We start from the raw sequence: 14,232 nt of genomic DNA on the forward strand, positions 1-14,232 counted from the left end.
TAAACTCCCTTGCCTGTGTACGTATGCATATGTATCATTTCCACAGGTACACGCACACTGCTCTGAGTGTTTCCTATGGCACTGTTTATACTTGCCCAATGGGTAGGTTGCAACGTTGGTGTATGTACTTGGTTGTATGTGACGCGGTCCTAGATAAAATAAATAATAATAATAATTAATAAATAATAATAATGTTCTCAAAAACTATGAGGTCTAAAGACATGAACTAACCGGGGATAGATTTGCCTGTGAATGAAGGCACAAACGTATAATCGTCGTTCCTGTTCGTGCTGATGACTTGACCATACGTGTAATTCTATATAACGCCCAGTACCACACCCTTGCTTAATTATTTACAGATTGCACGAAGGAGAAGATTAGTGATGCCCGTGCAGGAGAGCCAGAGGCCACTTTACGTGTAAAGAAGATTACAAGTAAGTTTTTATGTTTGTAACATCTCAAGTCTCCATGCCAGCTGCCAGTGGATTCATTCACGTATTAAAATAAACAATACAAGAAAACATTAAAACATAGGCCACACTCTTTACAATACAGTTACATATAAAATACAAGTAAACAATCTTGTCTTGTGCAGCTGGCATGGCGAACTTCCTTTGTGTTGGTGTCAGACAATTCAATACGTGCTTAATCTTTTATGCCTTCACCTGGCGTAGCTACTAGGCTCTGGCTGGCTTGGCTGTCTTCCTTTATCTGGTTCATCTGGCTTGCATATTCCTACAGTATTGTGTAGCCATCTCCTGCAAGTTGTGCATGCATAATTATAGCCGGTGTGTCACCCATCACTGTGCCATTGCTACACCACTGATGAACCCTATGTAGCTCTAGTTGATGTTGATATACTGTGCTGTATATTGGCTAATAATGTTTATCTGGTGATGTTGCCTATAATGTATTGCTGCATACGATACTGCAATAATGTATAGTTCTCTCCTGTATGTTTTGTATACATATACTGTGTACACATCACTGTGCCATTACCACACCAATGATGTACTGGCAATTAGCTACTGGTGGCCTTTAGTTACGATGCCGCTATTGTGTTGTATCTGTCACTACTGTGACATATTGAGATATCTTTATCTTTATTATCTTTATTATTAATTACTAGGCAGGCAGCACAGCTGGTTTTGCCTAGGATGTAAATCACAGAACACATTACAATCAATGAGTTAAAGTATGTATGCTACATTGTGTATGTTACAGTTACTAATAATAAACAGTGCATGTGTTGATTACAATTACTATTCATAAATAATAAGTTACAGCATACAGTACATACATATAATTGCTAGTTATAATCAATCAGTGAGTTATAGTGCATATATTACAATAGAAAGAAAAAAGAAAAGTTACGATAATATAGTTATACAATTAATAACTCACGTAGTTGATTAGTAAAATTATCTAGAGTAGCAGCTTCGATAGCAGAAATGGGTAGTAAATTCCAATCACGAAAGGATTTTGGAAAGTAACTATTATGATAAAAATTAGTTCTAGCAGTAGGTATATTGAAGTGAAAATAATGTTGAAATCTAGTGAAGGGTGTGGTGGTAGTGGCTGTAATATAGGTAGGTATTTCTAGTGAAACTGAATTGTGTAGTCCTTGGTATAAGATAGAGAGCCTTGAAATTTGTCTTCTAATGTTCAATGCAGGCCATTGCAATTCTGAAAGCATGCTGGTCACACTGTTTTCCCAGTTGTAGTTAGATTTTACCCATCTGGCAGCAATTCTCTGCACCCTCTCAATGGCTTGGATATCTTTAGATAAGTGAGGATCCCAGACTGAGGATGCATACTCTAGTTTTGGTCGAATTAGTCCCAGGTAGGCAGCGGATTTAACTGATTCATCACAATTATTTAAGTTACGTCTCACAAAGTTTAGTGACTTTATTGCATTACTAGTGATGTTGCTAATGTGTGGAGAGAATGACATTGATGAGTGGAATAGGACTCCGAGATATAGATGCTGATTTGTACGAGTAAGTGCTTCATTGTCTATGTAGTACTGGAACTCAGGTGGTGAGGTAGATCTAGAACAGGTGAGTATAGCACATTTGTTGGTATTTAGGCTCATCTGCCATCGCTTAGTCCATTGGATGATGTAGTTTAAGTCCTGTTGTAAAAGATGGTGATCTTGTTCTGAGTGAATGACACGGTATAGTACACAGTCATCTGCAAATAGTCTGACACTGGATGTGATGTTGGTAGTAATGTCATTGATGTATAATAAAAACATTAGTGGGCCTAAGACTGTACCCTGTGGAACTCCTGAATCAACATGAATAGATGTTGAACTGTGACCCTTGATGACTACCCTTTGCGTTCTCTTTGTTAGCCAGCTGAATATCCAATTATAGATGTTACCTTGAATTCCATAATGGTGTAGTTTCTTCATTAAGCGTTGGTGTGGTACAGTATCAAATGCTTTACGGAAATCGATGAACACTAGGTCAACTGCATGGTGATGATCCAGTGATAGCTGGATTTCTTCTACAATATTAAGTAATTGGGTCTCGCAAGAGTGATTGGGTCTGAAGCCGTACTGTTTATCACAAAGTATTTGGTAAGCAGTCAAGTGATCCATTATGCTGTGGTAGAGGATGTGTTCTAACAGTTTACTACATATGGAAGTTAAGGAGATAGGTCGATAGTTACTGGGATTGGCTCTATCTCCCTTTTTGAATGTTGGTGTGACATTGGCTGTAAGCCAATCTTCTGGTAGGTTGCCAGAGTTCAAGGACTGAGTGAATATTACTGTCAAGATTGGAGCTATTTCATCACAACAGTGCTTAAGAATGCGAGCTGGTATGTTATCAGGGCCACACGATTTGGAGGAGTCCAGGGTAGAAAGTAACTTTTTAACTCCATCAACTGAGATTGGTATATTAAGCAATGGTGTTATGGGAAGTTCAGGGCTTTCAGGAATATAAGATAGGTCTTCTTTAGTAAAAACAGATTGAAATTGTTTGTTGAGAATCTCAGCCTGGTCTTTAGAATAGTACACAAGTGAACCCTTCACTTTAAGAGGTGCAATTCCATGAGTATCTTTACGAATGGTTTTGACATACCTCCAGAATTTCTTATAATTAACACTACCATTATTAGAGAACATCTTGTTTTGATACTTGCTATGAGCTTCACGGATAAGATTAGTTATGTTGTTCTTTATGCTGCGGTAGTTATGCCATGCTTCTTCTGTTTGTAAACGTCTTGCCTTATTGTATAATTTTTTACGTTGTTTTATTTGTTTCTTGATGTTACTAGTTATCCATGGTAATTCTTTATTAGGTTTAGACATTGTTTGAGGTATATTAGTAGTTATTGCATTATTAATAGCCTGCTTGAATTTGTCCCAGTTTTCTTGAACACTATTAGAGTAGGGGTCAGAGGAAAGAAATTCAGCCTGAAAGGTTGAAATATCAGATCTGAGTTGAGTCATGTTACCCCTGTCATAAAGAAATATTGGGTGCACAATATCGTCAGATTCTTGTTTGTTGTTTAGCATTAGTTCACAGTACACAGCTTCATGATCTGAGATACCAGGAATGATCTCCAAATTAGTGACTGATTCAGGGTGTGATGAAAAGATTAGGTCAAGGATGTTTTCTCCACGGGTAGGTTCAGTAACTAGTTGATCTAACCCAAACTCGTTTCCGGATTCTAACAGTGACTGGTTTACATCAGTACCATAAGTCGGATTAGGGCTGATTTGGCCTGTACCATCTATCCAAGAGATACTAGGAAGATTGAAATCTCCTGCTAATAGTATTTGCGGTGTTTGAGATGATTCATTATGGGACATGTTTGAAAGAAAGTTATTTAACATGGTAATAGGTGTGACATTGTTATTAGGAGGTCTATAAAATGAACACAGACACAAAGGTTTGCTATTTGGGATTTGGAGTTTCGCCCAGATCATTTCTGCTTCATTGGATGGATTTGAAAGTTCTGAGATAATAATACTGTCTCTAAAACCTATAAATACGCCACCACCACCCAATGAACGGTCTTTTCTGATAATTTTGTAAGAGCTAGGTAAGATTTCGGATGATAAAAATGTTGAATCGATATGAGATTCATTTCCAAGGACGATATCAATGTTGTAGTGTAAAAGTAGTGCAGATAACTCATTTCTTTTATTTTGGCTTCTAATACTTCGACAATTGATGATTAAAAATTTGAGGGTATGATTACTTTGATTTTTACATTGTACTAGTGGGTCTAGTCAATTGCTTGATGATTCCATTTGATCATCTGGCAATACAGCTTGAGATAGAACAAGATTACGGTTTTTGACTTCACCATGGAGCTTATTGTTAACAAAGATCCTATTACCGCGAATTTTAATTACTTTACGATTGATGTCTTTTTGGATTAGACTCCATCTTTCCTTGAGGAGAAGAGATTCAATTTGTCGTTCCTCTGGATTCATATCTGGTTTAATGCGTATGCCACTGGGAAGTGTGCTTGTTTGGGATAATAGAATAGATACATCAATGGCTCTATTGAACTTAATCAGAATTGGTCGGGGACGTCTAGATTGTTCTTGGTACTTGCCAAGCCTATGAAGGTCGCGGATAGATAAGGGACTTACGTTTGCATTAACTTTAGTGATGGTTTCGATAACACTACTAAGGTCACGACCTGAACGTTCATTTCTGGGAGCACCCTTTTCACATTCGTCAATTCCATACATAACAATGTTAAATTTACGATCATGTTGTAAGTTGTAATGGGAGTTAGTAGTGGCGGTTTGGACTGGGTTAGCATTGCTGGAGTTATTCTCTTGTGACATAGTGTCTTGGTTAGAATTTCCGGAGATTGGGGCTAACTTGCTTTCAAGTTTTTGCAGCCTCTCGTCAAGTTCAGTTTGTTTGTCTTTAATTTCGTTGAAAAATTTAAGAGATAAAGAGACTTGGGGGCGACATAATTTGCAGAAGAACATTATGTTAGGGGAACACCCTCCAAGGATACCATATTCTTCGTCTGTGATACCAGCACATTTAGGGTGTACCCACTCAAAACAACATTCACATTGAATACTGCCGTCTTCGGCATTTTTACTGCATACAATACATGAAATAGTTGACCCACCTGATTTGTCTTTCTGTTTTTTGGTGGGAGGGGTGCCGCCAGTTGGTCTGTCTCGTTTTCTATCACTTGCCATGGCTTAAGAGACGCTTAACTGGTACCGTTTTACCAAGCCTGATGTTGGGCACCACGGTACGAGGTGGAGCGTGTGGTTGGGCGGGCGTTACTTGGAACAATCCAGTAGGAGGTGCTTCAATTCTCTTTCGACTTTCGCCGGCAACCAGGTAGCGTAGGAAAAGTACAATCCAGCAGGATAGGACTTCTAAGAACCACTGTAGAGCGAGGTATAAGGTCCGCGTGAAACTAGCCACCATTTATGATCACGTGACCTTCTCGAGATGATTTGGGGATCGTGCCTTCACCACCTAATAGCCTCACTGGGAGGCTGTCACATTGGTGTATGTACTTGGTTGTATGTGACGCGGTCCTGGTAATAATATTAATAATAATAACAGGGGCGGATCCAGGGGGGGGCTTTGGGGGCTGAAGCCCCCCCCCCCCCCCTTCATATTTAGGCTTTACTTGATCAATATGCTGAGTATTATAATGAAATTTTGTCTTAGCATAATTATATGATCACTAATAATACAAATACTCATAAAACCACCTTATAAACGTCTTTCCAAGGTATTATCAGTGGATTTATGCTAAAATTTATGCAACAAGGACCCGAATCAGCATTGGAGGTTTACAAGATCGAGATACTCTAATAGAGCAGTCAGCTAACTACTCTAATAGAACCTTCACTGGAAACATGTAGTTGGTTCTGTTATGGAATTTTTCCAAATCTGCCTGCACCTATACATGCAATGAAATGAATTGGTTTGTTTAAAGGGCTTCATTCATCTACTTGTGTAGTTAATAAGTATGACAATACTTAATTCAGGTTCACAATTTCCATTGAAAATGCTCTCAGATTCAATCTTGTATTGTTCAAATTTCAAAATTTTCCACTTTCAACATTATAATTCTAACATGCACCTATTCAGTGTTGTGCAATTGTGAGAGGGGTGCATCATGTACTTGGTTGTCTGTACCTACCCAAACTTTTCCATTAGCAAAATGCTTCAGAGAGCCATACCTATAATCTAAAGGCAGTATATAAAATATCTACAGGCAGAAAATATTATGAATTTTATGTGGAAATGTCTCCAAATTGCAGTGTTTTAGCATCTATTTTTCAAAATTTTCCTGGGGGGGACATGCCCCCAGACCCCCCTAGTTCCAGCATGCTTTGCATGCTGGGAAGTGTGCTTCGCTACCTCTACCCAAGAGATTAGTACCTTGAGTTAGCCCCCCCCCTTTTATAAATCCTAGATCCGCCCCTGAATAACAATATTGTACTGTTTGATAAAAATACACTAGTTATCACCCTAACTTATCACCCAATGTATTGCTTACCAGCAAAGCAAATAACCAAATATGGAAATGTCATTAGAAAACACAAGCCATTTTTGGGGTGGTAATGTAACCACAAATCCCTAATTCGACTCTCTTTCATAAACTCTTAGTTACATGCATGATCAGGGCTCTGCCCAGAAATTCCTGAGTGGTGGCCTAAAGTTAACACGAACGATACACTGTGTGTCAATGTTGAAACCGTGTCAATGTTGAAACCGGTTCACTACGGATGACCCACTGACCAATCCGGGTCAGACCTGGATTTGACCCGGATTAATTAAAGCCGAGGCGTGCGATAAGAACTATGTTTCAGCTAGTCTCGAGCGATCGAGACTACGTTTTGAGCGTTCGATTCGTGTTGAGTAAATATTGCAACTTCAGCCTAGCTGTAGGTTGAAGACCAAAAAAAAAAAAAAAGGTCATCACGTACTGACAATAGCTACCCCTCACCATAGATACCCTCAGTTTCGTGCTACATATTGCACTTACTAATAAATGGGCGTAGCTGAGCGTATGTTGGTAACGCAATAAGTGGGCGTGGCTCATGAAAGAGCTACGCGATAGCATTTATAAGTTTCCACGTCGTCAAACGAACAATTTCATTTCTCACGTGATCCAATCCGGGTCAGACCCGGATAATTTGTAAACCGGTTCGGACCTGGATGACCTGGAGAAAATGTGACCCGGTTGACCCGACCCGGTTTCAACATTGCTGTGTGTTATATTAGATATATTGCATGTGTATCAGTGATATATGTAAGAATTGTACTGATCGGATTTAAGAGGGTACTAGTCGGTTTTTAGAGGTACTGGTCACTTTGAACCACTGCTGACCAGTGTGGGCAGAACCCTGCATGATCATCATTTGTGATCAAATCTGCAAAAATCCGACAAAATGACGTAAGCCTAAATTTTACAGTATAAAGTATTGATTACAATTACTGAATACTTGCTTAAAAATTCGGTAATTTTTTAATCACTTTGTTCTTTGTGAAGAAAAGTTATAATGGTAAAAACCTGGATACCACCTTATTCACCTATTTAAGAATTACAACCATTTTAGTATATATGTGCCTGTAATTTATTTTCCTTATACTTGCTGTACAAATCAATTTTTCTGTTGTTGCTGCTTTGCAGGGCTGTATTTCCAAAAGTTATTGGGAAACTTTGCCAGAGCACATGCTTAGCTAAATAGATTATAAATATCAAACAGTATGTATATTGGGGATCAGTACTATTATTATAAGTAGAAGGAAAAATTTGGAATTTTAAGTTGAATTAGGGATCAAAAAAAGAAAAAAAGGTAGTGAAACAAGGCAAATAGCTAAAAAGTGGTGAAACAAGGAAAGTTACCTATACCTGCAGATATACTAGTGGACATTTAATCCCTAATTCAGTCATGGTTATAGACTGAAGTTTAGGGATTTAATATCCACTACTATATATGCAAGTATAGGCAACCTTCCTTGTTTCACTGCTTTTATTTATTTTTTTGATTCCCAATCCAACTTAAAACTCCTAATTTTTCTTTATACTTGTTTACTTTTTAGATAAAAAACCTGCGCATATACCGCAGTAAAGCACCAGGAATGCCATAAAAGTAATTTTGTGTCAAAATGTGCATCCCAACAATCAATTACATTATGGAAAGGGAGGTGGCTATTATGCTTTGTCTTCAGCTATGCTCTCCCATTACACAGCATTACAAATGAAAAACAGTACAAGAAATGTTTCGGCAATTAATCCAGTCGCTACGGAAAATACAGGCCGGCAATAAGCATAATAGCCAACACAGCCACAGGGAAGCCACACCGTGCTATTGCGAATTGATACCTTGCATTGTCAGTGAAAAGAACCAGAACACAAAGGAGGACAAAGGCAAGTCCATGATGCATGTATTGTACGTACTGCAGTTGGTGAAAAGGCACATCTCGGTTAGCATAAAAATCCGTTAAATACTTTTTTTAAATTTCATAAAAACTGTCTGGAACGCTTTGGGGTTAGTCTGAAGACATTTTTGGGCTTGGCTGTGCCTAACCATTGCTGCCAAGCTGTCATGAAGGGAAGGTTTTAGGGTGATATTTTTGGCTGGAAAAGCTCAGTTCTTCATGATTCCTAATGCGGTACCATTCAAATGCAACATCGTCTCGTGAGAGTGCAAGCGATTTAAAAACTGACTACTTAAAGGGTGTGGCACCTGTTTCTCCCACAAGTATCGAAATGGGAAGAATACCCGCAAGCGAAACAGGTGTCATGCCCTTTAATTAGTGAGTTTATTTGATCACTCGCACTCTAGTGGGACAACATTGCATTTGAGTGGTACTGTATGATTAAAATAATAGTGACTCCTTACCATTAGGAAATGTTGGTGGATCAGGAAAATCAGGTACAATTGGTGGATGAGTCATTTGTCCCCATACTACCAGCACCTAAATAAATATAAGCAATATCACATTGTACCATAAACAATCATACAAAGGATTACAATTATAATTTTGGTCTTGAAACAACTAAACAAATTATAATAGTGGTTAGTTATGAAAGATCATCGAAGATTATCAAATCACATATTATGCAACAGCAATTAAACAACATACAATTCACTTCACTAACTGGCCTATGTATACTAAATAATGTAAGCAGATATTTGATTTTGGGAATAAGCTGGAAGTATAATATGGTAGTTAAGCCCAGGAACATAAGGTAGAAAGAAATCTAAGACACTATCATCGTTAAGTCATATATTATGTTTTCAATACTTGCTATACTTGTAGTTTTAGTATTAGTTTGGCTTCAATAATTCATATCTAATCAAAAACAGCCAAGCTGTAAAAAAAGGAGTGCGGCCCTTGAAAAGGCTATGGTGAAAAAAGATGTGAAATCCAAGGTGGCGGCCAAGAAATGGCTGTGATGGTAGGTTAATGGTAAAAATTTTAATAACGACAATTCATGTGAATTTTGTGTCAATTGACCAAGTGGCACAAAATTCACATGAATTGTCGTTATTAAAATTTTTACCATTAACCTACCATCACAGCCATTTCTTGGCCGCCACCTTGGATTTCACATCTTTTTTCACCATAGCCTTTTCAAGGGCCGCACTCCTTTTTTTACAGCTTGGCTGTTTTTGATTAGATTTCACTTCTTTTTGTATTTGTAATTTTGTATACCCCAAAGCCGGCCTATGGCCAGCTTTGGGGCTTTTTAACCTATATATTTTTCTTTACCACAGGAAAAAGAAAAAGATGAAGCAGATTTTATAAATACTTTAACTCATTCTGATTTTATCAGTAAATGTACAAATTATATATATAATGCATATATCAAGAGTTCATAATATAAAAAGAGAGCATATATTTCAATTAATCCCCACAGGATAATTTGAAGCTGATTTCTCTACTGGGTGACTTGAAATGTAGCTGAACTCTCTACAGGGTGATCTGCTTGTATGTAGATGAACTCTTTACAGGATTCTCTCTACAGGGTGACTTGACTTTAGCTGAACTCTCTGCAGGGTTATCTGTTTGTAGTTGAATTCTCTACAGGGTGATTTGTTTGCAGCTGATGAACTCTCTACAAGGTAACTTCTTGTAGCTGATCTGTCTACAGGGTGACTTGTTTCTAGCTGGTCTCTCTACAGGGCGATTTGTTTGTAGCTGAATTCTCTACAGGGTGATTTGTTTGCAGCTGAACTCTCTACATGGTGGTTGCTTTGTAGCTAAACTCTTTAATAAGTGACTTCTTCTAGCTGAACTCTATACAGGGTGATCTTTACATAGCTGAACTCTCTACAGGATGATTTGTTTGCAGCTGAACTCTCTACATGATGATTTCTTTGTAGCTGAACTCTCTACAGGGTGATTTGTTTGTAGCTGAAATCCCTACAAGGTAACTTCTTCTAGCTGATCTTTCTACAGGGCGATTTGTTTGTAGCTGAGTTCTCTACAGGGTGTTCGTTTGCAGCTGAATTCTCTACATGGTGGTTTCTTTATAGCTGAACTCTCTACAAGGTGACTTCTTCTAGCTGACCTCTCTACAGGTGATTTGTTTGTAGCTGAACTTTCTACAGGTGATTTGTTTGTAGCTGAACTCTCTACAAGGTGATACTTCTAGGTGATCTCTCTACAGGATGACTTGTTTCTAACTGAACTCTCAACAGGGTTATCTGTTCATAGCTGAACTTTCTACTGGGTGATTTGTTTGCAGCTGAACTCTCTACATGGTGGTTTCTTTGTAGCTGAACTCTCTACAAGGTAATTTCTTCTAGTTGAACTCTCTACAGGGTGACTTGTTTCTAGCTGATCTCTCTGCAGGGTGATCTGTTCATAGCTGAACTTTCTATGGGGTGATTTGTTTGCAGCTGAACTCTCTATACATGCATGGTAGTTTCTTTGTAGCTGAATTCTCTACAATGTGACTTCTTCTAGCTGAACTCTCTACAAGGTGAATTGTTTTCTAGCTGATCTCTCTACAGGGTGACTTGTTTCTAGCTGAACTCTCTACAGGTGATTTGTTTGTAGCTGAACTCTCTACATGATGGTTTTGTTGTAGCTGAACTCTCTACAAGGTAACTTCTTCTAGCTGATCTTTTTACAGGGCATATTTGTTTGTAGCTGAGTTCTCTACAGGGTGATTTGTTTGCAGCTGAACTCTCTACATGGGAGTTTCATTGTAACTGAACTCTCTGCAATGTGACTTCTTCTAGCTGAACTCTCTACAGGGTGACTTGTTTCTAGCTGATCTCTCTACAGGGTGACTTGTTTCTAGCTGAACTCTCTACATGTGATTTGTTTGCAGCTGAACTCTGGTTTCTTTGTAGCTGAACTCTCTACAAGGTAACTTCTTCTAGCTGATCTTTCTACAGGGTGATTTGTTTGTAGCTGAATTCTCTACAGGGTGATTTATTTGCAGCTGAACTCTCTACAAGGTGACTTCTTCTAGCTGAACTCTCTACAGAGTGATTGATTTCTTTGCAGCTGAACTCTCTACATGATGGTAGCTTTGTAGCTGAACTCTCTAAAAGGTGACTTATTCTAGCTGAACTCTCTAAAGGGTGATCTTTTCATAGCTGAACTCTCTACAGGATGATTTGTTTGCAGCTGAACTCTCTACATGATGATTTCATTGTAGCTGAACTCTCTACAGGGTGATTTGTTTGTAGCTGAACTCCCTACAAAGTAACTTCTTCTAGCTGATCTATCTACAGGGCGATTTGTTTGTAGTTGAGTTCTCTACAGGGTGTTTGTTTGCAGCTGAACTCTCTACATGGTAGTTTCTTTGTAGCTGAACTCTCTACAATGTGACTTCTTCTAGCTGAACTCTCTACAGGGTCACTTGTTTCTAGCTGATCTCTCTACAGGGTAACTTGTTTCTAGCTGAACTCTCTACAGGTGATTTGTTTGCAGCTGATCTCTCTACATGGTGGTTTCTTTGTAGCTGAACTCTCTACAAGGTAACTTCTTCTAGCTGATCTTTCTACAGGGTGATTTGTTTGTAGCTGAATTCTCTACAGGGTGATTTATTTGCAGCTGAACTCTCTACAAGGTGACTTCTTCTAGCTGATCTTTCTACAGGGTGATTTGTTTGTAGCTGAATTCTCTACTGGGTGACTTGTTTCTAGCTGATCTCTTCTTAAAGGGTGACTTGTTCCTGCTGAACTCTCTACAGATGATTTGTTTGCAACTGAACTCTCTTACATGGTGGTTTCTTTGTAGCTGAACTCTCTACAAGGTTACTTCTTCTAGCTGATCTCTCTACAACATGACTTGCTTCTAACTGAACTCTCTACAGTGTGATCTGTTCATAGCGAAACTTTCTACTGGGTGATTTGTTTGTAGCTGAACACTTTACATGATTGTTTCTTTGTAACTGAACTCTCTACAAGGTAACTTCTTCCAGCTGATCTCTCTACAGGGCAATTTGTTTGAGCTGAACTCTCTACATGATGGTTTCTTTGTAGCTGAACTCTCTATTAGGTACCTTCTTCTGGCTGATCTGACTACAGGGTGACTTGTTTGTAACTGAATTCCCTACAGAATAATTTGCAATATAATATAATTGAGTAAATTATAAATGCAGCTGAATGCTTTATTAGGGTGACTGTTCTATTAGAGTATCTCGATCTCGCATTTGCTACACGTAGTTGCCTTTCGAATCATAACTCAGTGGTTTGTAATCCGATTCTTCTGTACTACTGCAAGGACTTTCTATGATGATTATTCCAGCTACATACTGATTTTCAGCTCATTGCTCTAAGCGGTTTGCCTGGTAGATACGAAAACTAATAGTTTTTTATTCATAAAAATCGATTGCGTAATTTTGACACAGGTCGGGTTTTGTGTCATATCTCCGTGGTCTTTATCCCGATTCCTTTCAAACCACAAAAAGGCACTCCTACGATGGTTGCTCCATCTACATATCAATTTTCAACTGATTCCTCAAAGGAGTTTACCCTGTAGGCGTGACAGACCTTCGACCTTATTTTACGCAAATAATCGGTCATAACTCTGTGAATGTTCATCGGATTCCTACCAAAGTTGGTACACAGATCCGCCTTAATGAGCCCTTTAAGTGTGCCAAATTTCAGCCCGATCCGAGCACGCATTCGTGTTTTATGGCGGATTTTGTGAAAATGTGCGAAATGAAGAAGTAGAAGAAAAAAACGAAGAAATTAAAATGAAATTTTGTTCGCTCGTATCTCGGAAATGGCAGGAGCGCTTTTCTTCAAATTTGGTGTGTAGACTCCCCTTACTGGCCGGCACCTCTCTAGCGAATATGGTTCCAATCGGATAAGGGATCACAGAGCTACATAGGTGTGAAAATTGCGTTTTCTTTCTTCCTGTTAATATACTCACGGGTGGCACGCAGGCTTCTTGGGCCGCACGACACACTACCGTGTGTCTTGATACTGTGTTACCTGTCCTACTGTACAGCTGTTTTGTAGTATGTACTGGTGCTTTAAAAATTAGTAATTTAAACAGGAATCCAAGCACTAAAAGAAGTCAAGCAAGATATATGATGATGGTATTGCAACATAGCTTTGTGGGGAAAATCCCCTACATTGACATGTCTCCTTTAGTTCATTTACTAAAATACGTAGGAACATAGCCATCATCCATATCTCTTGTTTTACTACTCTTATCGCTTGGATCTTTACTTAATAACTTTCTAGATCCCAGTGCTGATATATACTAGATACATGTATATTGTATGCATGCATGTACAGTCCTGAGAGAATGAACATTTTTTTAGTATCAGAACATGAGGCAATGTTATAGCTATATAACAAATTGGCGACAAGGATGGCTCATGGTAAAATATGTGAGTTTGATCCGGCCAAAGAGTCAATTGAGGACTTTCAGCAATGCTTTGATTCTACTGTCAAGCCAACAACATCAAATCTGAAGATAATACAGAGGGCCAAAGGAAAGCACTTTTCATCATGATGTTGGGGTAAGCAATCTTTGCTAAACTCAGAGACTTAGCTAACCCTTGTGCAATTACAGATCTCACCCTTGATAAGACGATAACATAGTAGAGGTGCTAACAGCACAGTGTCTTCCTCATACAATTGAGATCACTGAACGTTTAAGTTTTTTAAAAGCGTACAAGAACATAGTGAGCAGAAAGAAGACTTTGTAACATACCTGTGGCATCTGGCAAAAACCAGTAATTTTGGGCAGTACTTAGATACCATCCTCCGTGATCAGTTAGTATGCG

The 14,232-nt window shown here is 38.6% G+C and overlaps 1 protein-coding gene across 1 annotated transcript in view; it reads right to left on the reverse strand.

Moving 5' to 3' along the window:
- LOC136237874 (uncharacterized) overlaps nucleotides 1–14,232 on the reverse strand; it is a 121,451-nt gene that overhangs the window by 69,772 nt on the left and 37,447 nt on the right. The window contains exon 4 of the mRNA XM_066028119.1: nucleotides 8,867–8,942. Within this exon, the coding sequence (XP_065884191.1) occupies nucleotides 8,867–8,942 (76 nt within the window). The remainder of the gene's footprint in view (nucleotides 1–8,866; nucleotides 8,943–14,232) is intronic.

The sequence above is a fragment of the Dysidea avara genome, chromosome 11, assembly GCF_963678975.1.
Source record: "Dysidea avara chromosome 11, odDysAvar1.4, whole genome shotgun sequence".
NCBI classification, from domain to species: Eukaryota; Metazoa; Porifera; class Demospongiae; order Dictyoceratida; family Dysideidae; genus Dysidea; species Dysidea avara.